General features: G+C 47.2%; 1 protein-coding gene across 12 annotated transcripts in view; it reads left to right on the top strand.

The window, feature by feature from the left end:
• LOC101117303 (patatin-like phospholipase domain-containing protein 4) overlaps positions 1-27,929 on the top strand; it is a 54,730-nt gene that overhangs the window by 8,752 nt on the left and 18,049 nt on the right. For 4 of the 12 annotated variants that reach the window (XM_060408641.1, XM_060408640.1, XM_012106188.4 and 1 more), the window contains one exon: positions 16,923-16,988. The exons of 1 other annotated variant lie outside the window; for it this stretch is intronic. In XM_060408641.1, the coding sequence (XP_060264624.1) occupies positions 16,923-16,988 (66 nt within the window). Of the gene's footprint in view, positions 1-5; positions 968-8,315; positions 9,529-11,161; positions 16,337-16,922; positions 16,989-17,652; positions 17,761-26,302; positions 26,754-27,929 lie in introns of those variants that run through there. 7 more of the 12 variants (XR_009599034.1, XM_060408645.1, XR_009599033.1 and 4 more) reach the window with 6 other exon arrangements.

The following is a 27,929-nucleotide window of genomic DNA, read 5'->3' as shown; positions in this document are numbered from 1 at the left end:
TGCAGGTCGCGTAAGACTGTGTGCGGGGACTACCGTGTTCAGTGCTTCCACACGCCTTCTGTGCATCAGGCAGGACAGGCGAGACTTCGGCCCCTTCTGTTGCTCTTTTAACAGAAGAAAGGGGCGGAAGGATTTTATGTGACACGCCCCAGGGTGTACCGATTGCCAGTGGGAATCCAGGTCTCTTAACATTTTCAACCGAACGTTCCCTTTCGTTTCTTCCGTTTGGCATTGACGCCTTTTGGTTGAGAATTCATGATCTCTGGGAGCTGTTTCAGCGGACTTGCAAAGAGCAATGCATTGGTAAGGGGATACATGAAATATTTTAAATTGGCAAGGACACACTAGGGCTTCCCTAGGAGCTCAGACGGCTCAGTTGGTGAAGAATCCACCTGCCAGGCAGGAGACCTGGGTTCGATCCCTGGGTCGGGAAAACCCCCTGGAGAAGGAAATGGCAACCCTCTCCAGTGTTCTTGCCTGGAGGATCTCACGGACAGAGGAGCCTGCTGGACTACAATCCGTGGGGCTGCAGAGTCGGAGTGAACGAGTGACTAACGTGCAAGGATGCACGGCTCTTAGAAACGCCAGCCGATTTTTATTTTCCTTCTGTGGGTGTTGTGGGGCTTCCCTCGTGGTACGCATGGTAAAGAATCTGCCTGCAATGCGGGAGACTTGGGCTTGATCCCTGGGTCAAGTAGATCCCCTCAAGAAGGGCGTGGCTACCCACTCCAGTATTCTTGAGTGGAGAATCCCCACGGGCAGAGGAGCCTGGTGGGCTGCAGTGTATGGGGTTTGCAAAGAGTTGGACATGACTGAGGGACTCACACTTTATCTTTCTGTGGGAAACGTAGCAAGCCTCGGGTGATGGAGAGCATGGTGTGCAGACGGCAACAGGTGATGGGTTGAGCGTGAGAGCTGAAAGTTCCTCCTGAATGTAATAATAAATGCATTACTGTTTTTTTAACTATCAAATCTCCCTGTTTGAATTTTACATTTGAATGATATGATTTGAAATACCTAAAGAAGTGTTGAGCTGACAAGTGAAATGACTCTGCGACTTAAGAGATTAGAATATTTTCACTCTTTGTACCAATTACTCCTGTCTCATTCATACACTGATATTCAACCTCTCTTAAGAAAATATTTTTCTATAATGTAATTGTTAAGCTTGTGTAGACTTAAAGACTAGAAAGGGGGAAGCTGGTAAATGCATGCCTGAGTTGTCGCAAATTGTCAACACCAACACAGAGACATCAGGCTGGCAGTGGGTCAGAACACCTCTTATTCGTAAGAGGACAAGATTGTGAACAAAGGACTGTCATCCCATCGTAAAACAGGAGGGGAGGGACTTCCCTGGTGGTCCAGCAGTTAAGACTCCATGTTTGCACTGCAGGGGACCCAGGTTCCATCCCTGGGTGGGGACTAAAGTCCCACATGCTGTGCACTGGGGCCACCAAAATATATATATATATAAAAACAGGAATTCTGCTCATAGTTTCTACCTTTTCATTGAGTCTGTACCTGGCTACTCTATCTACAGAACACCTGATATTTTCTATCAGTTCAGCTCGGTTCAGTCGTGTCTAACTCTCCGTGACCCCATGGACTGCAGCATGCCAGGCCTCCCTGTCCATCACCAACTCCCAGACCTTGCTCAAACTCATTCCATCAAGTCAGTGATGCCATCCAACCATCTCATCTGTTGTCCCGTTCTCCTCCCACCTTCAGTCTTTCCCAGCATTAGGGTCTTTTCCAGTGAGTCAGTTCTTTGCATCAGGTGGCCAAAGGATTGGAGTTTCAGCTTCAGCATCAGTCCTTCCAATGAAAACCCAGGACTGATTTCCTGTAGGATGGACTGGTTGGATCTCCTTGCAGTCCAAGGGACTCTCAAGAGTCTTCTCCAACACCACAGTTCAGAAGCATCAATCCTTCGGCGCTCAGCTTTGTTTGTAGTCCAACTCTCACCTCCATACCTGACCACTGGAGAAACCATAGCCTTGCCTAGATGGACATTTGTTGGCAAAGTAATTTCTGTGCTTTTTCATATGTTGTCTAGGTTGGGCATAACTTTTCTTCCAAGGAGTAAGTATCTTTTAATTTCATGGCTGCAGTCACCATCTGCAGTGATTTTGCCCCCCTCCCCAAATAAAGTCTGTCACTGTTTCCATTGTTTCCCCATCTATTTGCCATGAAGTGATGGGACCGGATGCCATGATCTTCATTTTCTGAATGTTGAGTTTTAAGCCAACTTTTCACTCTCTTTTTTCACTTTTCACCTTTAGTTCCTCTTCGCTTTCTGCCATAGGGTGGTGTCATCTGCATATCTGAGGTTATTGATATTTCTCCTCGCAATCCTGATTCCAGCCTGTGCTTCCTCAAGCCCAGCCTTTCTCATGATGTGCTCTGCATATAAGTTAAATAAGCAGGGTGACAATATACAGCCTTGATGTACTCCTTTTCCTGTTTGGAACCAGTCTGTTGTTCCATGTCCAGTTCTAACTGTTGCTTCCTGACCTACAGACAGGTTTCTCCGGAGGCAGGTCAGGTGGTCTGGATGCTTTCTATATCCCTGGGGCTTGCTGACCACTGTTCGGCACACATTTGTTACTGCTCTGTGTAGCTTAGTTTTTGTCTGTCTTCCCTCACTAGAGTGTAAGCTCCACGGAGGGTCAGGGACTGCTGTCTTCTGTCCCCTACTCAGTGCCCAGCCCTGACACTGTGCCATCTCCATCAGTGTGTGTTCCGTGAATGAATATGAGTTAATAAGTCAATGAACTGCGGTGGCACCTGCTGAAAGCATGAAGAAGCCGTATCCTTCACGTTCAGTGATGTGGACAAAATAAGGGAGCTACTTTAGAGGCCCCTCAGGAGTCCAGGTGTCTAACATTCTGCTTGGCCACCATGCTCCCCCTCCACCAACGCTCGATAAAATCACCCTCTTAATTCCTATCGTGTGGGAGTGTGACTAACGTTCCCCCCACCAAAATGTCCACACTGTACCCCCCAGGAGCTGTGAACCCAGAATCTCACTTGGCAGAGGGGATTGTGTAGACAGGATGAATGTGGGGGTCTCAGTGGGGAGGGGGAGATGGTGCTGGGTTAGGTGGGCAGACCCCAGCTAAGCATGTGTGGGTTTAGAAATAAGAGACGCTTGCAGATTCTGACATGCAGAAGACTTAGCGTAAGGAGGTCACAGAGGGTGTGCACCCCTTGGGCCAGCCGGTGATGCTGAGGGACCAGAGTCCCACAGCTGCTGGAACTGCACGCTTTACCAAGATCTGAATGAGCAGGAAACCCCGCCTCCCCAGGAGCCCCCGAGAAGGAAGGCCCTGCCGTCACCTGAATCCTTCCGCTCAGGTGGATCCAGCCTATTTTGGGTCCCACTCTCCATATCCTAGGATCATCCGTTTGTCTTGCTTTTAGACTTTCGGTTTGCAGTCGCTTGTTAAAGCAGCAGCAGTCTACCGTGGTGGCGGTTTAGTCGCTCAGTCGTGTCTGACTCTTTGCGACCCCACGGACTATTCCCTGCCAGGCTCCTCTGTCCGTGGGACTTCCCAAGCCAAGATGCTGGAGTGGGTTGCCATTTCCTTCTCCAGGATAGCAAACTGTGGCAGTACGTAAACTGGACTTTTTTTTTTTCTTCTTCTTCTGATTTGCTTTGTTTTGGATAATAACTACTCAGAGAACTAGCGTAATTACTTGAGTTCATTGAACGGAAGAGAAACAGTTGACACAAATGCGTAATACCTTGTAAGGAGAATAATTGAATAATTAACATGTATCCTAGGTTATACGAGAGGCATATTAAATGCTAAGTAGAATGCTCTAACCTTTCGCAGAAACGCAAAAGAAAAAATAGGTGGCTAGTTCCTTGACAGCAGATGGTGGCGATAATCATGTATGAAATATATGCCTGGAATATACATGAGCATGTAGTTCAAAAAGCAAGATTGGTGAAGCGTACAGGAGGGAAGAAGAAAAACGCATGATAATGGGAAAATAGAATAAACACTCCCCCTCTCGGTGGTGACATGCTGTGTTCTGATGAATGAGGCCAGTGGGAACCACTGTCTGAGATAGTTGTTCTTTCTTCCTTTTTTTAATCTAAAGTGAAAAGTGAAACAGAAGGTTGCTCAATTGTGTCTGACTCTTTGCGACCCCATGGACTATACAGTCCTTGGAATTCTCCAGGCCAGAATACTGGTGTGGGTCGCTTTTCCCTTCTCCAGGGGATCTTCCTAACCCAGGGATCAAACCCAGGTCTCCCGCATTGCAGGCGGATTCTTTACCAGCTGAGCCACCAGGGAAGCAAGCCCAAGAATACTGAAGTGGGTGGCCTTTCCCTTCTCCAGTGAATCTTCCCCACCCAGGAATCGAACTGGGGTCTCCTGCTGTGCAGGCAGATTCTTTCCCAGCTGAGCCGCCAGGGAATACCTTTCCAATCTGTTTTTATTGACCCGGCTGTGCCGGGTCCTCGTTGCTGTAATCCAGGCTTTCTCTGGTTGCGGCGAGCAGGGCCTTCTCTCACCATGGTGCCTGGGCTTTCCATTGCGGTGGCTTCTCCGGGTGTGGGGTGCAGGCTCAGACGTTGTGGCGTGTGGGCTGTAGAGGGTGGGCTTCGGGAGTTGTGGCACACGGACTTCGTGGCATGTGTAGGGTCGTCTGAGACCAGGGACAGAACCTGTGTCCCCTGCAGTGACAGGCGGACTCTTACCCATTGGACCAGCCGGGGAGTCCTGGGGTGGTGGTTCTGATGCCTCCATCAGTGTGGGGGTAGGGGGGAGAGAATAAAGCCTGCTACTGTCCCCCTACCTCCTTAGGCAGACACTGGGGGGCTCCACTCTCTAGAAGAGAGAGGAGAGGCAGCCCACACTGTGCAACTGGCGTCAGCTGGGAGCTTTGCACGCCCGGCTCTGAGCCCTCAGCTCCGGGTTTCCTGTCTCTGACCTGGGAAGTCTGTAGGTGTCCAAGAGGAACGAGGATTAAAAGCGGAGGCCGGGCATGTCAAGGATGGGAATATGTAGGAGAGTACTGAATATCGGTGGTTTTTATCGATGGCTTATCTATTCTCTTAACTACTACCAATTTTTTTTCTCTTTTAAAAGCCAGGTTCTTCATTACCCAGCATTCAACTGCGGCCTTTTTGTTACAGATAGGGTGTCCGTGTGTGTACTGAGAACCCAAGTAGAAGCCCTGTGTCTCAGAGTGTCTCGTTACGCCCTCTTGGATAATCCGCTGTTTTCTGTGCATCTCCCGGTATTCCCATTTAGATCTGTCATTCCCCGACAGTGGCCTCCGAGGATCATTCTGTTTGAGCCTCAGTTTTCTCAACTGTGAAATGGGCATAAGCTCATCAGTGTTACCACGCAGCAGCAGTTCCCAAACTTTTTGGCAATGGGGACCGGTTTTCGTGGAAGACGAGGTTTTCACAGACCTGGTTGGGGCGATGGTTTCAGGATGATGTAAACGCATTGATTTATTGTGCATTTTATTTCTAATTTGCTACCACTGCTCATCTGAGGGGAGGTACTGGCCTGCTGCCCGCAGGGTGGGAACCCCTGCCTTGGAGAGGAAATTGAAAAAAATCACGCAGAGGTGTGCTTGAGACAGTCAAGTCCTGTAGGCTTGATGATTACAGTTGGGAAAGTGAAAGTCACTCAGTCATTTCCAACTCTTTGCGACCCCATGGACTGTACAGTCTGTAGGATTCCCCAGGCCAGAATACTGGAGTGGGTAGCCTTTCCCTTCTCCAGGGGATCTTCCCAACCCAGGGATCGAACCCAAGTCTCCCACATTGCAGGCGGATTCTTTACTAGCTGAGCCACAAGGGCAGCCCTAATTACAGTTAATGTTTAGTAAATAATGAAGAAATAGGATAAGCCATACGCATCACTGCTCTGCACTCCTGTGTGAGTCTATCATGAAATTAAAGCCCTAGCTTTTATTTTATTTTATTTCACTGACTTGATAGAATTGAAACTCCAATACTTTGGCCACCTCATGCAAAGAGTTGACGCATTAGAAAAGACTCTGATGCTGGGAGGCATTGGAGGCAGGAGAAGGGGACGACAGAGGATGAGATGGCTGGATGGCATCACTGACTCGATGGACGTAAGTCTGAGTGTACTCCGGGAGTTGGTGATGGACAGGGAGGCCTGGCGTGCTGCGATTCATGGCGTCGCAAAGAGTTGGACACGACTGAGCGACTGAACCGAACTGAACTGAACTGAAACATTCTTTTACTCCTACCTGTGTTCATGAGCAGAGTGCTCACATGCACACCAAGTTACTTCAGTCGTCCAGCTCTTTGCGTCCTTGTGGACTATAGCCCTCCAGGCTCCTCCCTCCATGGGATTCTCCAGGCAAGAATACTGGAATGGGTTGCCGTTTCCTCCTTCAGGGAATCTCCCTGACCCAGGGATCGAACCTGCATCTCTTGTGTCTCCTGCATTGGGAGGTGAGCTCTTTACCACTGGTGACAGCAGGGTGGCTCACCTCCATCTGTAAAGTCTTGAGACGTGGATGATTACTGCTGGGTCTTGCTGCCTTTAGGCATCTAAATTTTAGCCCTCTCACCATTGGCCCAGTGCACATTCATCCACGCACTTGTGTGTGATGACTCACACTTAAATTATATCAGCTTCATTTGTGGTGGCATGGAAATATTTTTCTTTCTTCTGAACTGCAACGATAGTTGATTCTTTTCTCAGTTCAGTTCAGTTCAGTTGCTCAGTCGTGTCCGACTCTTTGCGACCCCATGAATCGCAGCACGCCAGGCCTCCCTGTCTGATCACCAACTCCCGGAGTTCACTCAGACTCACGTCCATTGAGTCAGTGATGCCATGCAGCCATCTCATCCTCTGTCATCCCCTTCTCCTACCTCCAATGCCTCCCAGCATCAGAGTCTTTTCCAATGAGTCAACTCTTCGCATGAGGTGGCCAAAATACTGGAGTTTCAGCTTCAGCATCATTCCCTCCAAAGAAGTCCCAGGGGTGATCTCCTTCAGAGTGGACTGGTTGGATAAAAAAAGTATCGGACTGCGTTGGGTTTCAGTTGGGGCACCAGGGATCTTTAGCTGCAGCATTTGGCATCTAGTCACCTGACCAGGGATTGAACCTGGGCTCCCTGCATTGGCAGCACAGTGTGTTAGCCACTGGACCACCAGGGAAACCCCTCTCAGAACCTCCTTTGAAAGTTATGTGGTCCAAAGACTCATTTTATCTGGGATTGGATTTCCGTGGTATTTGGCATCGTATGTCCCTGGCGATGGAACTTACTGCCGTGGTCTGAATGTATCCCTCCCAAATTCCCGTGTCAAAGTTTTAACCCCCATTATGATGGTGTCTGGAGGCTGGGGGGGTCTTTGGAAAGTGCTGAGGTCATGAGGATGGAGCTGACGCGAATAGGATGAGTGCACTTATGAAAGAGACCCCCAAGAGCACCCCTCACCGCTAGCAGTTGAGGATGCTAGCAGCAGTTGAGGACGTAGAAGTGGGTTCCCGGCAGACACGGAGGCTCGTACTGCCGAGATTCTACAGCTGTGCCAGGTAAACTGTCGTTTCCTAAGCCTCCCCATCTGTGGGATTTTGTTGTAGCAGCCTGAACGGACTAGAACAGGGGACCGGCATTGAGAGGCAAGAAGGCTCTGTAACGAATAGCTCAAGTGGCTCTGTAACTGAGTTAACGACCAGGAAGAGGCTCAGTAAGTTTAGAGGCACAGGTTAGCAAAAGCCTGCACTGCCGCAGGGGGTTCCGGTGAGGACTCGGAAAGAAAACCAGAAACCGGGGAGAGAGCCTCCGTCTTCTTAGAGAAACCTGGAGAGCGCAGGCCGTGTGGATGAGGTCACAGACGGAAGTGAGGAATTCTTGTTGTTGTTGTTACTTTATTTGGCTGCATCTGATCTTAGTTGCGGCCCTTGGGAACTTTGCGTTGTATCACGTGGGATCTTTCCTCGCAGTCCACGGGCTCCCTAGCTGTGCTGTGTCTGGTCCGGAGCACGTGGTATCAGTAGTCCCCGCGCCTAGCCTTCACAAACGGGATCCTAATTCCCCTACCAAGGATCGAACCCACGTCCCTGGCATTGCAAGGCGGACCCTTAACCACTGGACCGCCAGCAGAGTCCCTGGAAACCCAGAACTCTTAAGCAGACGGCGGAGGAAAGGTCATCCTTGTCATGAGCTGACCAAGAAGAATCATGAGCGTGTCCTCCCGTGTTTGTGGAGGCTACAGCTCGCTAGTGGTCATGTTGGGTGTTTGGGGGCAGTTTCCAAGCACAGCGTGGAAAGAGCAACCTGGTTTCTCTTGGCTGCTTAGAGTGAGAGACGAGAAGAGGGAAGAGACTTCGAGATGGAATTGTTCCGCAAAACGGAAGGAGGATTTAAAGGTTTGGAACGTTCTCAGCCTGGGCGTCCTGGAAAGAAGGAGACTGCCTGTTTAGGATGGAACAGGAAGGGCATGGCCATCTGGCTGGGGAACCTTCTGATGACAGGGTCAGGTGACGGTCATTCAGCGGTCTAGACTGAAGCCAGGCCCTGTGGTCCCAGAGCACGGGAGAAGGCCTTTCAGACAGCACCGGGGGCTCTGCCATCAGAGGTCTGAGAGTGCCAGGCCCTCGCCAACACAGGGCACAGCACAGGAGGCGCTCCCAGGAAGGCAGTGCCCTGCAGAGCCCGGGGGTGCAGCTGACCCCCATCCCACCCCACAACCCCAGCCCTGGGGAGACCCTACAAGGAGACCCACTTGTGCTCAGTCGGGTCCGACTCTTTGTGACCCCCACCCCTATGGACTGTAGCCCGCCAGGCTCCTCTGTTCCTGGGATTCTCCAGGCAGGAATACTGGAGCGGGTTGCCATGCCCTTCTCCAGGGGATCTTCCGAAACCAGGGACTGAACCCCGGTCTCCTGCATTGCAGGCGGATGCTTTACCACCTGAGCCGCTAGGGAAACCCTGGGGGACCCAGGCACAGAGGCGAATACTTGTCATGGGTTCTTTGTTTATTTGCTTGTTCAGTCACCCAGTTGTGTCTGACTCTTGGTGACCCCATGGACTGCAGCACACCAGGCCTCCCTGTCCCTCACCGTCTCCTGGACTTTGCCCACGTTCACGGCCGTCGCACCAGGGATGCCGTCCACCCATCTCATTCTCCGATGCCCTCCTCCTTCTGCCGTCAATCTTTCCCAGCATCAGGGACTTTTCCAATGAGTCGTCTGTTCACATCAGATGACCAAAATACTGGAGCTTCAGCAAAGGTCCTTCCAGTGAATATCCAGGGTCAATCTCCCTCAAGATTGACTGGTTTGATCTGCCATCATGGGTCCTTGGGAATTCCTTTATCTGTGGGCCCCTTTGTGTAGTGTCCCCCCAAATGTCTGAATGCGTTCACCTCATTTCATGCCTTTTATGCTCCAGGTTTTATTCTGGCCTTTTTTTCTTCAAAAGGAAACATACAATCAGGAAATCCAAACGTATTGTAATATTAGCCTTCAGCAAAGGATACGCAGAGAAGTAAATCCTTTTTTTAAAACCAAGTCGTGTGTTTGTTGGCTGTCCATATATCTTTTTTTTTTTATTTTTGGAGAAATGTCTGTTTAGGTCTTCCAAGCATTTTTTGTTTTTTTTTTAAATTTTCTTTTATTGAGCTGTATGAGCTGCTTGTACATTTTGGAAATTCCTGCTTTGTTGCAAATATTTTCTCCCATTCAGAGGGCTGTCTTTTCGTCTTGTTTATGGTTTCCCAGCACAGGGAGCTCAGCTGTGTGCTCTGTGATGACCTAAAGGGATGGGATGGGGAGATGGGAGGGAGGCTCGAGAGGGGAGGTTATACGTATGGCTGATTCACCGGCTTTTGTACAGCAGACACTTAACACAACCATGCAAAGCAATTATACTCCAAACAAACCAAAAAAAGCATAGTAAGTCAGCTGCATCTCACTAAGAGAAAAAGATTTTAAAAAGTCATGTATCACCCCCACAGCTGAGCAGAAATGATTTTGAAATTAACCATGCCGCAGAGGGATGGGGCTTCCCTGGTGGTTCAGCTGGTAAAGAATCTGCCAATTACAAGAGACACGGGAGAGGAGGGTTTGATCCCTACGTTGGGAAGATCCCCCTGGAGAACGAAATGGCAACCCACTGCAGTATTCTTGCCTGGAGAATCCCATGGACAGAGGGGCCTGGCAGGTTACCTACTGTCCATAGGGGTCAGAGAGAGTTGGACATGACTCAGGAGCTAAACAACAGCGACAGCAGAGGATAGAGCTTTGGCACCTGTCTAAATTGGTACAAACTGTTGAATCTGTGTTTAAAGCTCGCCCACCGTGTGTATGCGCTGAGATGGTCCTTCGACATCCACGGAGGCCCTCTGATACACACACACCCAGGAGGGCGTCCATGCAGAATGGTGTCCCTCTCGGAAAGAAGAACCCCATCTCCATCACTACGATGTCCTCAATTTCCCTGCACACAGTGAGCATGTTTTTTCTCAGGGACAGCTCACATTGAGCCTTTCGAAGGTGAAATAAGGACTGAATTTAAGATTGGTCATTACGTTGGAAAGACTGGGGAAGATAAATTTGAGCCTGTCTTTGAATTTCAAGTACACCAGCAGGCTCTGAATAAGCAGCCAGATTCTCATCAAACGCCACAGTCAACTTTAGGCACAAATGAGACTTGTTGAGAATTTATTCTCCAAGGAGGCCGGGCTACATCATTTTCTAAACACCTCTTTTCTGTGCAATGAAAAACGAGAAGAGCTCGTCCTAACGTGTGTGGAATGCGCACTTGGCCGTGGTTTATCCGGTCGTAAAGGAAGTTACTAACGTTTATTCTTAGCATGGTGTACTTCGGGTGAGTGTGTGTGTGCTCATTTGCCCAGGCGTGTGTGGCTGTGTGCGATCCCAAGGACTGTAGCCCACCAGGCCCCTCTGTCTGTGGGAAATGTCCCAGCAAGAATCCTGGAGTGGGTTGCCATGCCCTCCTCCAGGAGATCTTCCCAACCCACGGACTGAACCCGAGTCTCCTGTGTCTCCTTACATCGCAACTGGATTCTTTATCACTGAGGTACCAGGGAAGCTCAGGGAAACAAAAGCCGAATTAGTGGTTTAACATCCATGTAATTCTTTCCTTTTCTTTTTTTTTTTTTTTTTTTTTTGACTCTATCAGTTCTTACTTGTGGCGCACGGGATCTTTGGTTTTTGCTGCAACACGCAAGCTCGTCAGTTGAGGCCTGTGAGCACTAAGCTGCGGTGTGTGGTGTCTAGTTCCCTGACCAGGGATGGATCCAGAGCTGCCTGTACTGGGAGCGTGAGAGTCTCAGCCGCTGGACCCCCAGGGAAGTCCGACACACGTCTTAATTCTTACGGAGCTGGACTAAGTGACGGGGAAGGAACACTAGGCTCCTACCTTCTGTGCCGGTGCTTCCAACCAAAGAGCATCCCCAAGACGTGGCTAAATATCCGTTGGAGGGCTTAGACACCCCCGCTTGAGGACCCCCCACCCACCCCCGGCCCTAGACATTTCGAGATTTATTAAGAAAAATTTCGCTGAGGGCCGGTGAGTTTAAGACAGTAAAAGAGCCCCGTTTAGCCATAGTGTTTCATATCTCATTAACTACCTCCCTCCTTAGAAAATCCTATTTGCTTGCAGTCAGGAAGAAAAGCTGCTTAGTTCCTGTCTGTCGAAAGCCAATTTTCCTACTAACCACAGTTTGATACACAAATCAGTAGCCTGAATAAACTGTGACAGAACAAATACATTGATTTGGGGGGAAAATGATGGGTATTTTCCAGTTCACTGCACTCTTCAAACCCGTTCAGAGGATTCTTAACTGTTTCTATCTGTGACAAAGTAATTGGATAGCATTTTTCATCTCAATACCTCCAAAAGAGATCCAGGCATTAACTTGTGAACTTCACTTTATATCTTGTCAGGAGGGATGGGGGAACCCAGATAGTTCAGCTTTTAAAGGTAGTGATGGGTTTGTTTTTTCTCTTTGTTTTTGCAGGCCGCATGTCTGCATAGCATAGTGAAACGAGCTGTTACAGCGAAGTTAGGGGTTCTGTCCCTGGGACAGGAAGATCCCCTGGAGGTGGAAATGGCAACCCACTCCAGTATTCTTGCCTGAAGAATCCCACGGACAGAGAGGCCTGATGGACTACAGTCCGTGGGGTCTCAAAGAGTCAGACACGACCGAGCGACTGAGCATGCATGCTCAGTGAAATAAGTGACTAGAGTTATCGAGTGTCTTTGGTTGTTTAAAGGCCCCTGTGGCGGTGGTTTAGTCAGTAAGTCGTGTCTGACTCTTGCGACCCTGTGGACAGTAAGAAATGTGTCCCCTGTGTTGGCAGCTGGATTCTTTTTTTTCCTTTTTTAAATTGGAGGCTAATTACAGTATTGTGGTGGGTTTTTGCCGTACTTTCGCATGAATCAGCCATGGGTGTACACGTGTGGCAGGTGGATTCTTAACCACTGGACCACCAGGGAAGTTCGGTAATAATTTTTCCCCCACCACTGTATCCGTTGGACTTTATCATTTTTTTCACCGCTTTGTTTTTTTTTTTTTTTAATTACCTTTAATTGGAGGATAACTGAAAGTGAAAGTGAAGTCACTCAGTCATTTCTGACTTCAGGCTCCTGCATCCATGGGATTCTCCAGGCAGGAATACTGGAGCAGGTTGCCATTTCCTCCTCCAGGGGATCTTCCTGACCGAGGGATTGAACCCAGGTCTCCCACACTGTTAGGCAGATTCTTCACTAACTGAGCTTCGAGGGAAGCCCGAATTAAAGGCCTCTAAGTCCTGTCATTTCCAAGATGTGTGCCGGACGCAGACTGTTTCCGTTACTGCTTCAGTTCAGCCTTGCCTTTTGCTTGCTGGCAACTTCATTAAAGAGCCGCGCTGCGCTTGCGGAGCACACCCAGGGTCTGTAGTTGTTTTCTGCACTGCTTTGTTTCTGTGCTCTTGGCGATGCCGAGCGCGGCCTTTCTGCAGTCGCGGGCAGCAAGGGCTGCTCTGGAGTCGGAGTCCTCAGGCTTCTTGCAGTGGCTTCTCGTCTCGGGGCACAGGCTCATTAGCTGTAGTCAGTGGGCCCCGTTGCCTTGTGGGCTGTGGCACCTTCCTTTCCTGACCAGGAGTCGAGCCCGTGTCCCCAGCATTGGCAGGTGGATTCTTAACCACTGGACCACCAGGGAAGTCCTGAAATAATTTCTTTTCCCCCAGCACTGTATCCATTGTACTTTTTTTTTTCACAGCTGCTTTTTTTTTTAATTAATTTTAATTGGAGAATAATTGAAAGTGAAGTTGCTCAGTCTTTCCTGACTCTTTGAGAGCCTGTGGAGGATAATGACTTTACAATCTCGTGATGGTTTTTGCATACATCAACATGAATCAGCCCGAAGTATACATGTGTTCCCCCACCACACCACGTCCTGAATTCCTCTCCCGTTTCCCTCCCCACCCTATCCTGCTGGGTGGTCCCAGAGCACCGGCTAGAAAGTGTTAAGTCACTCAGTCATGTCCGACTCTCTGCGACCCCACGGACTGTAGCCCGCCAGGCTCCTCTGCCCATGCGGATTCTCCAGGCAAGAATACTGGACTGAGTTGCCATTGCCCTCCTCCAGGAGATCTTCCCAACCTAGGGATCAAACCCAGGTCTCCTGCATTGGCGGGCACATTCTTTACCACTGAGCCACCAGGGAAGCCCCTGTAATTACGTGTTTTTAAAGGAGTGGGCAAGTGATGAATTAGGGTGAAGGCAGTGGCCGGAACTGTGTCCAGTCTTGTGCTGAAAGCTGATCAGGGCGACTAGGGGGCTGACAAGGTTGGGCCTGAGTTTGCTTGGTTTCCATCCTATCGTCCCCACTGATGGCTGTGATCTGCAAACCACCAGAGAGGCTGCTCACCCCGGCTTGCACCCTTCTGCGAAGGGTGCAGGTAGCGGCAGGCGTGGCACCCTATTCTAAAAGCTGAGATTTTGGAGATGAATGCCTCAGTGAGGGCTGGTCTGCACCGACCCTCCTTAGAAGGCTGAGAGCTCCCGTGCAGGGCTGTCATCATAGCTCGGGTCCGTGCTTTGCGCTCTGAGATTTTGGAGGTGAATGCCTCAGTGAAGGCTGGTCTGCACCGACCCTCCTTAGAAGGCTGAGAGCTCCCGTGCAGGGCTGTCATCATAGCTCGGGTCCGTGCTTTGCGCTCCACACCTTACGGTTCTCCCTTTGTTTACTTCTCCGTGTTTCATTGGAGGATCATTGCTTCACGATATCGTGTTGGCCTCTGCCATCCAGTCCGCACCCATCAGCCGTAGGTACACACACGTCCTCTCCCTCTTAAACCTCCCTCCCACCTCCCACCCCAATTTCTTCTTTCTTTCTTTTTTATTTCTATTGAAGTATAGTTAATGTACAGTTGTTATTATTTTCTGTTGTGTGGCAGTGATTCAGTTATACACACACGCAGATATATGCACATTCTGTTTTTTAATATTTTCTATTATGGTTTACCATAGGATTTTTTTTTTAATTGGAGTATAGTTGCTTTACAATGCTGTGCTGGTCTCTGCTCTGCAGTGAAATGCATCAGCCATATATATACATCCCTCACATCGCATCCCTCTTGAACGTGCCCAGCCCTATCCCAGCCCTCTAGGTGATCACAGAGCACCAGGCTGAGCTCCCTGCACTAATCCAGCCAGCAGCTTCCCACTAGCTCTCGTTTTAGACACGGTCGTGTGTATATGTGTCAGTGCTTGAGTCGGTAATGCCATCCAACCATCTCGTCCTCTGTCGTCCCCTCCTCCTCCTCCCTCCCTTGATTTTTCCCAGCATCGGGGTCTTTTCCGGTGAGTCGGCCCTTCCCACCAGGCCGTTATGCTGGTGACCGGGCCTCTCCTTATTTGCCCTTCTGAATAAATCAGCTTGTGAGAGCTGACCTCACACATCACAGGTACAGCATGGTTTCTTTAGGGAAATGCCCTTCTGGCTTCTAAGTAACTCTTACTGGATGTTGGGTGTGCCCAGTTGCTGAGTTGTATCTGCCTCTGCAACCTCGTAGACTGCAGCCCGCCAGGCTTCTCTGTCTGTGGCATTCTCCAGGCAGGAGTACTGGAGTGGGTTGCCATTTCCTCCTCCAGGGGATCTTCCTGACCCAGGGACTGAACCCGCGTCTCTTCTGTTTCCTACCATGGTAAGCGGGCTCTTTACCACTAGTGCCACTGGGAAGCCCTCGTGGACATTGCACAAGTCATTTTTAAGGCTCATAACCCATCTCTGAATAATTCCTGCTGGGAAAAGAAGCTTGATAAAACCTTTCACAGCAAACAGCGATGGAGTCTTCACTTACCAACTGAAGGTTTGGAGCTTAAGCAGTCACTATCTAACGCTGTATCTTTCCTGATAGAACACAGCGATTTGCAAACTGCATCGCACAATAAAAACTTGTGCGTGTCAGGAAAGCTCTCCAGAACCTGGCTTTTCTTGTGGGAGGAGACAGTAATATTTGCAACCGCAGTCTTTTTCCACTTTTTAAATGGAAGGTAAAGTATAATTGGTGCGCCTAGCTGGCAGTGTCTCATTACATATCCAGGGCGTCTCCCTGGCATGTAACATGTATTCTTCCCTCAGTGACAGCCTGGTGACATAAATGCAAACATCCCTCAGCTGTGAGCTAATCAATGCCATGACGACCAGAGGGGTTTGTTCCTCCGCAAGATTGAAACGTCCAAATGATTCTCACAGTGTGGCAGAGAAGATTGTAAATAACTGACTTGCAGCCTGTACGACTGAGGGAATTTAGACACACCTGGACTTTAATCCATCTAGTCAACAAAGATTCGTCTAGTCAAGGCTATGGTTTTTCCAGTAGTCATGTATGGATGTGAGAGTTGGACCATAAAGAAAGCTGAGTGCTGAAGAATCAATGCTTTTGAACCATGGTGTTGGAGAAGACCCTTGAGAGTCCCTTGGACTGCAAGGAGACCCAACCAGTCTAACCTAAAGGAGATCGGTCCTGAGTGTTCATTGGAAGGACTGATGCTGAAGCTGAAACTCCAGTACTTTGGCCATCTGATGTGAAGAGCTGACTCATTTGAAAAGACCCTGATGTTGGGAAAGATTGAAGGCAGAAGGAGAAGGGGATGACAGAGGATACGATGGTTGGATGGCATCACCAACTCGATGGACATGAGTTTGAGTAAACTCCAGGAGGTGGAGATGGGCAGGGAGGCCTGGTGTGCCATGTTTCATGGGGTCACAAAGACTCGGACACAACTGAGTGACTGAACTGAACTGGACTTTAATCATGCAGTGAGTCGACCATCTGCCATTAAAGTGCCAGTGTTTCTCAGGTGAAGGCAATGGAATCAGAGGACCATGAATTGTCCAATGTCTTTAATGTCTTTTCCAACATGAAAAATTTTATCTTCTGTTTAAGCATGTCCTGGTGGCTCACTTAATAAAAAATTCTGCCCGCAATGCAGGATACCCAGGTTCAATCCCTGGGTTGGGAAGATCCCCTGGAGAAGGGAATGGCAACCCACTCCCATATTCTTGCCTGGAGAATCCCTTGGATAGAGGAGCCTGGGAAGACCCCAGTCCATGAGGTTGCAAAGAGTTGGGCATGACTGAGCTACTAATGCTTTCGGTTTTACTGTGTCCATGAAATCCATGGACCGTATTTCATTTTTATAGTAGATTTTGGAGAAGGAAACGGCAACCCACTCCAGTATTCTTGCCTGGAAAATCCTATGGACGGAGGAACCTGGTAAGCTACGGTCCATGGGTTTGCAAAGAGTTGGACTCGGCTGAATGACTTCACTTTCACTTCGCTTTGTGTTTAAACAATTGTAACCTCCTAGTAGGTGACGTGTGAAATGGATGGTAGGGCGTGTTGCTGTCTCATTTCACAAGCTGTGTCTTAATTTTGTCCACTAGGTCCTGCTGGCCAGCAGCTTCCTGCCCATCTATGCAGGACTGAAACCAGTGGAATACAAAGGGCAGGTAAGCGTCCTAGAGCTGACGCGGGATCCATGGTTCCTGGGGTCATCCGTTTCCTTTCGGAAGATCCAGGATTGTTGATATTATCCTGGCAGCTCCCACTCTGTTCCTGTGACTTTGGTCTCATAGGTTTGTGTCTGTTTAACAAAAGAAAAAAAGTCCAGTGCATGGGCCATGGTACCCTAGAGTGAGATTTCGTGATTGAGAATGATTCACTAGGGCCCTCCGTTTTTCTTCTGGTTAAAAAAAAAAAAAAAAAAACACTTCACCCTTATTTTGAATATCCAAAGAAGCAGCAGAGCTTGTGAACAATTTATTGAAGTACAGCTGCTTTGCAGTGTTGTGTGCGCATGCCCAGTCATGTCCGACTCTGTGACCCCCCCACCCCCCCGCCCCCCCACACCCCCCCGCCCCCCCACACACCCCCGCCCCCCCACACCCTCTCCAGCATCTACTGTTTACAGATTTCTTTTTTTCATATTGAGCTGCATGAGCTGTTTGTGTATTTTAGAGATTAATACCTTGTCAGTTGCTTCATTTGCAAATATTTTTTCCCGTTTTAAGGATTGTCGTTTTGTCTTATTTATGAATTCGTTTGCTGTGCGGAAGCTTTTGAGTGTAACTGGGTCCTCCTAGTTTATTTTTGTTTTTATTTTCTATCTTCTAGGAGTTGGGTCAGAAAGATCTTACTGCAATTGATGTTAAACCGTGTTCTGCCTGTGTTTTCCTCTAAGAGTTTTATAGTGTCCAGCCTTAAATATATGTCTTTGATCCATTTTGAGTTTATTTTTGTGTTTGATGTTAGGAAGTGTTCTAATTTTATTCCTTTACGTGTAGCTGTCCAGATACCACTGATTGAAGACACTGTCTTTTCTCCATTGTATATTCTTCCCTCCTTTGTCATAGACTCAGTTCGGTTCAGTTCAGTTGCTCAGGCATGTCCGGCTCTTTGCGACCCCATGAACCGCAGCATGCCAGGCCTCCCTGTCCATCACCAACTGTTGGAGTCTACCCAAACTCATGTCCATCAAGTCAGTGATGCCATCCAACCATCTCATCCTCTGTCGTCCCCTTTCCTCCTGCCCTCAATCTTTCCCAGCATCAGGCTCTTTTCCAATGAGTCAGCTCTTCACATCAGGTGGCCAGAGTATTGGAGTTTCAGCTTTAACACCAGTCCTTCCAATGAAAATTCAGGACTGATTTCCTTTAGGAAGGACTACTTGGATCTCCTTGCAGTCCAAGGGACTCTCAAGAGTTTTCTCCAACACCACAGCTCAAAAGCATCAATTCTTCGGTGCTCAGCTTTCTTTATAGTCCAACTCTCACATCCATACATGACTACTGGAAAAACCATAGCCTTGATTAGACTGGACATGGAACAACAGACTGGTTCCAAATAGGAAAAGGAGTACGTCAAGGCTGTATATTGTCACGCTGCTTATTTAACTTATATGCAGAGTATATCATGAGAAACGCTGGGCTGGAAGAAGCACAAGCTGGAACCAAGATTGCCGCGAGAAATATCAATAACCTCAGATATGCAGATGACACCACCCTTATGGCAGAAAGTGAAGAGGAACTAAAAAGCCTCTTGATGAAAGTGAAAGAGGAGAGTGAAAAAGTTGGCTTAAAGCTCAACATTCAGAAAACGAAGATCATGGCATCTGGTCTCATCACTTCATGGGAAATAGATGGGGAAACAGTGGAAACAGTGTCAGACTTTATTTTTGGGGGGCTCCCAAATCACTGTAGATGGTGATTGCAGCCATGAAATTAAAAGATGCTTACTCCTTGGAAGAAAAGTTATGACCAACGTAGATAACATATTGAAAAGCAGAGACATTACTTTGCCAACAAGGTCCGTCTAGTCAAGGCTATGGTTTTTCAGTGGTCATGTATGGATGTGAGAGTTGGACTGTGAAGAAAGCTGAGCGGCAAAGAATTGATGCTTTTGAACTGTGGTGTTGGAGAAGACTCTTGAGAGTCCCTTGGACTGCAAGGAGATCCAACTAGTCCATTCTAAAGGAGATCAGCCCTGGGTGTTCTTTGGAAGGAATGATGCTAGAGCTGAAACTCCAGTACTTTGGCCACCTGATGGGAAGAGTTGACTCATTGAAAAAGACCCTGATGCTGGGAGGGATTGAGGGCAGGAGGAGAAGGGGATGACAGAGGATGAGATGGCTGGATGGCATCACCGACTCGATGGACTTGAGTTTGGATAAACTCTGGGAGTTGGTGATGGACAGGGAGGCCTGGCGTACTGCGATTCATGGGGTTGCAAAGAGCCGGACACGCCTGAGCAACTGAACTGAACTAAAGTGAGCGACTGAACTGAGTGAACTACCGCCTGCTCTCTGCTGTCCACACTGTCCAAAGTCATTTCTGCCAGCTTCTTTCTGTGTCCTGCAAACATGTTTGTGCTATAAAATTTCACCATCCTGTCTGATCCTGGTCTTCCGTAGCCTACACACCAGCGCACACACGGATAACCAGACACAGTGTCTACTTAATGCACACCAGAGATAAGCGTCTTATGCTCAAACACAGTAGCTATTTATTTGTGTGTGTGCTAAGTCACTCAGTCATGTCTGACTCTGCAACCCCATGGGCCGTAGCCCACCAGGCTCCTCTGTCCATGGGATTCTCCAGGCAAGAACAGTGGAGTGGGTTGCCGTGCCCTTCTCCAGGGGATCTTCCCGACCTAGAACTCAAACCTGCGCCTCTCGGATTCGCCTGCATTGGCAGGCAGGCTCTTTACCACTAGTGCCACCGTTTAGTTAAGTATTATTTGTGTCTTAGTCTATGCTCTGTGTCTTAGTTGCAGCATGAAGGATCTTTTAACTACAGCATGAGACGTCTTAGCCGGGCGTTGTGGGATCTAGTTCCCGAGCAGGGACTGAAACCGTGATGGCCCCTGCGTTAGCAGCTTGGAGTCTCAGCCACTGGACCACCAGGGAGTCCCCCACGCGGCAGCTATGCAACACTCCCTGCAGATACATATTTTGTAATCCCATCCAGTGTGTAACACCTACTCAAATCAGGCACACCTTCATGGATGGTTAATGCCGTTTATTTTATAGACATGTGATATGTATGGAGTCGTTTATAAATGTGAACACGAAAAGCATTTAATAGCTGTCATTGGTTCATTCACTTTGAAGACCCTGCAGAAGGCCTGTGCTCAGTGGATGGTCTCAAAACCAGGGCATTGACTTTTACAAATCTCTTGGCTAATGTGTCTGGGACTCTCTCTGTATTTGGACCCTGTGAGGCCTCGTGATTTTCTTCCTCTGACTTTTCCTGCCGTTCCAGCCCTTTTCTGTGCTTCTCATAGGATTCCTGGCCAAGCCAGCCCGCCCTGGCATGATGGCCTAAAAGGGGCAGATGAGAAAAGTGAGGCCAAGTCACCGGATGAAGCCACGGAGAGGCAGACACGGAGAACCTTACAGTGGTCTGCCTTGTCCAGGTTGAGCTGTTTTTATTAGCACAAGCATTACTTGCAGGGATGGGCTTCCACGCTATTGGCTAAAACCCTCTCCATGACCACTCAGAAACATCATATACACTGATTTTTTTTTCTCTTTAAAGCAGCATAAGCAAAAGCTTGCAGAAAGCCATTTTAAATATTCACTAATTTGTCTGTGCCCTGTCTTGATTGTGTCACATGGGATCTCTTAATTGAGGCACGTGGGGTCTAGTTCCCCGACCAAGGATTGAACCAGTGCCCCCTGCATTGGGAGCAAGGAGTCTGAGCTACTAGACCACTTGGGAAATCTCAAAACTGGTTTTTGCCCCCCCCCCCCCGCCCTCCAATTCCGAATACTGCCTCTCAGAGGTAGCAGATACTCAGTTACCAAGGAGCACGATTTTTTGTTGTCATTTAAAAATGTGAGAAGTACCCCACTTGACATAACGATTTTAAAGTAATCTAAGTAGCATTTTTCCGTTAGAGCAGTAAAAATCAACACTTATTTTTGCCTATAAATGTTGAACACATGCTAGCCAAATCAACTTTACATTATGGTTATGAACTTTGATGATCTGAAATGTGATGATTTCACTTCAAGTTATTGCTTGATAATATATAATCATGACAGAAATGGCTAAATGGCAGGAAAAAAATATATATGCAAAGCACTCAGGTGTCTTACGAGATTATATATGATCATGAAAAGGGGATTTGGGATCCAGGAGTCATCAGCATCTCTGATGTGACGGGTAAATTAAGAGGCGCTGACGGAGAAGGTGGATGGAGCTATGGTAGGGAAGAAAGGAAAGGGAGGGTGGAACGAAGGTTAAAGAACAGAGACCCAGAAGGCTAGTACTGAGCTGGCCAGAAGGTCCACTTGGGTTTTCTGTAATATGGGGAAACCTCAGTGATCTTTCTGGCCACCCAAATATGTTGTACGACTATGCTGAACATGTCCCGTGTTTAAGTAGTAATAGCTGTATTATGAATGAGGTGCGGGTGGTGATGGCTCCTAGTTTCTTCCAAAATACGATGTCCTCTTCTCCTTCCTCAGTAACGAACTCCAGTTCTTATGTGGACTTATTGCCGCGTAGCTGAAAGGTCCCGATCACCAGTGTTCCTTGCTGCTAGGTGTGGTCATCCCCTTAAGTGCTGGCAGTGAGAGGAAGGCCAAGTTGCTGTGGGACTTATAGGAAGTGAGGTCGTGTATATTTGTTTCCTCCCTGCTGCCCAGAACTTAGACGTGATGACCAGAGCTCTGGCAGCTATTGTGGATCATGAGGTCACAGATCACTCTGTAGCTAGAGACAGATAGAGTTGGGAAGACTTGGGGCCTGCATGATTTGAGGAGGGGCACCTTACCATTGTACCTTCTATGTTGCTTTCATGGGAAAAAGAAGCAAAACTTCTGTTGTTATTGCTTTCTATCTGATGCATCAGAGGCCACTCCCATGTGCTGTAGCGAATAGTACCACTGTATGCTCAGTTCAGTTCAGTCGCTCAGTCGTGTCCAACTCTTTGCGACCCCATGAATCGCAGCATGCCAGGCCTCCCTGTCCATCACCAACTCCCAGAGTTCACTCAAACTCACGTCCATCGAGTCCGTGATGCCATCCAGCCATCTCATCCTCGGTCGTCCCCTTCTCCTCCTGCCCCCAATCCCTCCCAGCATCAGAGTCTTTTTCAGTGAGTCAACTCTTCGCATGAGGTGGCCAAAGGACTGGAGTTTCAGCTTTAGCATCATTCTTTTCTAAGAACACCCAGGACTGATCTCCTTCAGAATGGACTGGTTGGATCTCCTTGCAGTCCAAGGGACTCTCAAGAGTCTTCTCCAACACCACAGTTCAAAAGCATCAATTCTTCGGCACTCAGCTTGAGGAAATTGAGATGCAGAAACATGCATTCACTTCACTGAAGACATGTAGCTGAGTTAGGGGGCACCTTTCCCAGGATGCTCTCTAATGGCTGCGCCAGTCACAGGCCTTTTGCTCTACTAAGTCTTGTTCATTTCTTAAAATATACATATATTTATATATATTTAAAGAAATATATATATTTTATATAGAAGAAACCTGTATAGTTATCTATGTAAAGAAATCCATATATATTTATATAAATAAAGAACTGTATATATTTATATATATTAAGAAATATTTATATAATTAAGTAGATATATATATTAAGAAATAGATATTTATATATATTAAGAAATATATATATTAAGAAGTAGGTATTTTAAGAAATAGATATATTTTTATATATTTATATTTAGTGAGAAATATATAAAGAAATAGATATATATAATTAAGAAATATATTATATTTATATTTATATAGCAAGAGAGATATATATTAAGAAATAGATATTTATATATTAAGACAGAGGTATATTAAGAAATAGATATATGTATCTATATTAAGAAATGCATATTTATATTTATATATATTTATATTTCAATATAGTAAGAAATACATATATCTATATTTACATATAGTAAGAAATACATATTACTATTTACATATAGTAAGAAATACATATATTTACATATAGTAAGAAATACATATATTTATATTTACATATAGTAAGAAATACATATGTTTATATTTCAATATAGTAAGAAATACATATATTTATATTTCAATGTAGTAAGAAATACATATATCTGTATTTACATATAGTAAGAAATACATATATTTATATATATATTTGACCTTGGGAGGCAAGGCACGACCCTCTGATGACTGGCCTCTGGGCACAGGGCAGTGTCATAACGCCGTGTTTTTTTGCTTGTTTTTAAACATAGTTTACTAATTCACTTTATTTTGTCGCTGGTTGCACGGTCTGTTGCCGCGCCCAGGCTTCCTCTAGTTGCACTGAGTAGAGGCCACTCTCGAGCTGTGCAAAGGCTTTTCACTGCAGCGGCTTGTCTTCTTCCGGAGCAGACTCGAGGGCGTATGGGCCTCAGCAGCGGTGGTTCAAGGGTTTCGGTAGTTGTGGCTCCCAGGCTGAGTTGCTCCACGGCACATGGGATCTTCCTGGACCAGGCACCAAACCTGTGTCCCCTGCATTGGCAGGCGGATTCTGAATCCGAGGACCACCAGGGAAGTCCCTGGTTCCCCCTGCTTATGCAATAAAGCCCAGGAAGAGGGGACCCCATGGACACGATGACTGACGGGGTACTCCTTGGGGTGCCTGCTTGTTTCCGCGGCCACATGGTGGCCGTTTGCCGCTTGCTTAGGACTCAATCAGGAAGATCCCCTGGAGCAGGGAGTGGCACCCCACTCCAGTATTCCTGGGCTTCCCTGGTGGCTCAGACAGTATCCATCCTATGTGTAATCTGCTAACCCCAAGGTTCTAGTCCGTTCCTTCCCCACTCCCTCCCTCTGCCCCTCCCCCTTGACAGTTCTCTGTGACTCTGTTTCTGCTTTGTTGATAAGTTCATTTGCGTCAGATTTTATGTTCCACATATAAATGTTATCATATGGTATTTGTCTTTCTCTTTCTGGCAAAACTGTTTGCAGAGCAAGTCCAGCCCTGCCTCGAGGTTCTAGCATGAGCTTCTCGCAGTGTGGAACATATGAGCTTCTCGCAGTGTGGAACATATATCCAGGCACGCATGGCGTGTTCTGAAAGGGCTTGCTGCAGGAAGAAGTGAGCGCTTTTGGTACTGGGGACAGCCTTAAGCTTTACAGTCTTCGCCTTCAATTATATGACATGAGCCGCTGGAGGTCACGAGCCTGGTGTGAAGCCTCAAGGCATCACATGTGAGACACGGCTTGGCGTGTGCTGGCAGACGACCGCCCCTCCAGGTTTGCTGTGACGGGTGTCCCTACCCCATAGAATCATGGCCTCAGCTCTGGTCTCCTGCTGTAGCCCACCAAGGACAGCCACAGTAGACCCCCACCCCACTTCTGGGCACGAGATCGTCTTCTCTACTGGAGAACCGTTGTTTCTTTTCAACTCTCTGGACTCAGACAGTTCACCTTACCATGGTGCACGTTAGAATATGGTCAGAGACGCAGGTAAAGGGCATTAGGACAAAAGACAGTCAGCTGTGGGGACCAGAATTCAGAGATGCGGGTAAAGGATGTTAGGACAAGTGACAGCAACTTGTAGGGGCCAGATGTTTTTTTTTTAATATTTATTAATATTTATACACATTTAAATGTTCCCTGGTGGAATCCCTGGTGGCTCAGATGGTAAAGCGTCAGCCTGCAGTGCAGGAGACCTGGGTTCGATCCCTGGGTCAGAAAGATCTTCTGGAGAAGGAGATGGCAACCCACTCCAGTATTCTGGCCTGGAGAATCCCATGGATGGAGGAGCCTGGCGGGCTAGAGTCCATGGGGTCACAAAGAGTCGGACCACCACTGAGCGACTTCTCTCTCTTTCTCTCTATACACGTTTGTAAATGTTTTTTAATTTATAAGAATTAAAAAAAATTATTTGTTTGCCTGCACTGGGCCTGTGTGGTGGCACATGGATTTTTTTTGTTGTTTTTTTTTTTGAGTTGGGGCATGTGGTATCTAGTTCCCTGATCAGAGATCAAACCTGGGATGCTTTCATTGGGAGTGGAGAGTCTTGGCCACTGGACTACCAGGGAAGTCCCACATGTTTGGTTTTTGAAGCATGTTTTTCTCCTGGAATAATTTTCTTTTTAACTTATTTGGCCTACCATTTCCTTTGGTGAATGAAGGTGCTATAATCTGAAACTAAGAAACTCAGGGCAAACCTCTGCTGGGAAGAGCCATCAGCAAGCTTTTGGAATCCTCAGTGTCACAGCAGTAGGTGTCACGGCAGCTTATGGAATGCTGCCGGCGAAGTGGGAATGATTTTGAGAAATATGTTGCAAACAGCCAGAGAATTCATGGCCAGAAGCATAGGGAATGCACAGTTCTAATTTATCCATCAGTCAGTTCAGTTCAGTTCAGTTCCGTTGCTCGGTCGTGTCCGATTCTTTGTGACCCGATGCACTACAGCACGCCAGGCCTCCCTGTCCATCACCAACTCCTGGAGTTTACCCAAACTCATGTCCATTGAGCCAGTGATGCCATCCAACCATCTCATCCTCTGTCGTCCCCTTCTCCTCTCACCTTCAATCTTTCCTAGCATCAGAGTCTTTTCAAAAGAGTCAGCTCTTTGCATCAGGTGGCCAAAGTATTGGTTTCAGCTTCAGCCTCAGTCCTTCCAATGAATATTCAGGACTGATTTCCTTTAGGATGGACTGCTTGGAACTCCTTGCTGTCCAAGGGACTCTCAAGAGTCTTCTCCAACAACCACAGTTCAAAAGCATCAATCTATCTATAGCACATGAGATATAAGGTATTTTCATTTAGTAATGTTACTGTTGTTTCCAGAAATTTTGCTTGCATTAGCATGCCTGAGGGTGGGGTGGGCTGTGTGTGTGTGCGTGGTTCTGGGAGTGATATAGTTCATGAGAGCATGAATCAGGAGAAAGATGGACTGTATTTACATCTGAGCTGCTGGGGTTATGGTTAGAGTAGCGAGTAACGCTGAAAATTTAATCAAGCCGCTTGATAAGCTGTTTGTTTCCCTGACTCTTTATCCAATCAGAATAAGCTAACAAGAGTGAACAAAATTTGGAAAAAAGACTTTCAATTCCCTTAAGCGGCACTCATTAGCCCCATGGTAAATTAGAACACTTTGCACATTAACGAGCCAGATTGCCCTTCTTTTCCTTCAGTTGAGTAAAACAAGGGAGCTGTCAGTTAAGTTATATGGCACTTGGTGCATATTTTTTATTTCCCTTGATGAAACCTCTGTGAATTTTTGTATCATTGGTGAGATACTACTGAGGGTATGAGGGTGTTCTTTCTCTCTCTCTTTCTAGGTATTATCTTATTCCAGAATTTGGTGTCTAAATCCAAAGCAATGAAGGAAGAGAAGAAAAAGAAACACACACACAAAAAACTCCAGGACTGTAAGGCACAGAACCAGATATCTGGGACCTTCTCTTTTAAAATTAATTAATTTTTATTGAAGTGTGTTTGTTGTTGAGGATCATTCGCTCAGTTGTGTCCAGCTCTTTTCGACCCCATGCACTGCAGCACGCGGGTTCCTCTGCCCTCCACTGTCTGCCGGAGTCTGCTCAAATATACTAGTTCCGTCACAATGTGGGGCCTTCTTAATACAAATCTGTCTTTTTTAGACAATATTTGTATAGTCTTGTGTGTGTGTGTATCCATATTTATACGTACACAAGCATATATAAATGTGCGTATATAATAAGTACTTACATAAATGTGTTTTGTTCTTTAAAAAAATAAAGATGGTAAGCAGATTATGCAGGTCAGGTTCCTTTTAATTGAATCCACTAATTTTTTTTCCTACAGCAAAATGCAGTTCCCTCAACCAGAGATTTTCAACATATTTTCATTTCTGTTTACTTACTTTTATTTCCTCTGAGGGGAGGTGGTTGCTGGCCAAGGCCTTTGTAAACAATACCTATCATTTAGTCACCTGCTCTAGAAATCAAAACAGGTAAGAAAAGCAGTTTAAAAGAAAGACATCTGAGGAAAGGTGAATGAAGGTCTTTAACTCAGTTAAGGACGCTTTATGCTAACCTGTTTCTCAGTCCTTACCTCCTTGCTTCTTTTCCTCCAAAATAGACTGTTTTGTGAGGTTGCTGTTGTTCAGTCAATAAGTTGTGTCCTACTGTTTGTGTCCCCATGGACTGCAGCGTGCCAGGCTCCTCTGTCCTCCAGTGTCTCCCAGAATTTGCTCAGACTCATGTCCATTGGGTCCATGATGCCATCCACCCATCTCATCCTCTCTCACCCCCTTCTCCTCCCACCCTCAGTCTTTCCCAGCATCACGGTCTTTTCCAGTGCGTGGGTTCTTCACAGCAGGAGGCCAAAGGATTGAAGCTTCAGCTTCAGCAGTGATTTTGCAGCCCAAGAAAATAAACTCTGTCAGTGCTTTCACTGTTTCCCCATCTCTTTGCCATGAAGTGGTGGGACTGGATGCCATGATCCTAGTTTTCTGAACGTTGAGTTTCATTTCAGCTTTTTCACTCTCCTCTTTCACTTTCATCAAGAGGCTCTTTGGTTCTTCTTCACTTTCTGCCATTAGGGAGGTATCACCTGCATGTTGGAAGTCATTTATATTTCTTCTGACAGTCTTGATTCCAGCTTGGGATTCATCCAGCCTGGCATTTCGTGTGATACACTCTGCGTATTGGGTAAATAAGCTAGGTGACTTGGCTTTAGTCAAAGCCTCTAGTATAAATCAGTGGAGCAGGAAGCAGAAGTAGATATTTTCCAGAATTCCCTTGCTTTCTCCAGGATCCAGTGAATGTTGGCAATTTGGTTTGCAGTTCCTCTGCCTTTTCTGAATGCAGCTTGCACATCTGGAAGTTCTCGGTTGGCATGACCCTGAAGCCTAGCATGCAAGATTTTAAGCATGATCCTACTAGTATGGGAGATGAGTGCAATTGTCCAGTGGTTGGCACATACTTG

This window comes from Ovis aries, chromosome Y, assembly GCF_016772045.2.
Source record: "Ovis aries strain OAR_USU_Benz2616 breed Rambouillet chromosome Y, ARS-UI_Ramb_v3.0, whole genome shotgun sequence".
NCBI classification, from domain to species: Eukaryota; Metazoa; Chordata; class Mammalia; order Artiodactyla; family Bovidae; genus Ovis; species Ovis aries.
This window is presented reverse-complemented; position numbering and strand designations above follow the sequence as displayed.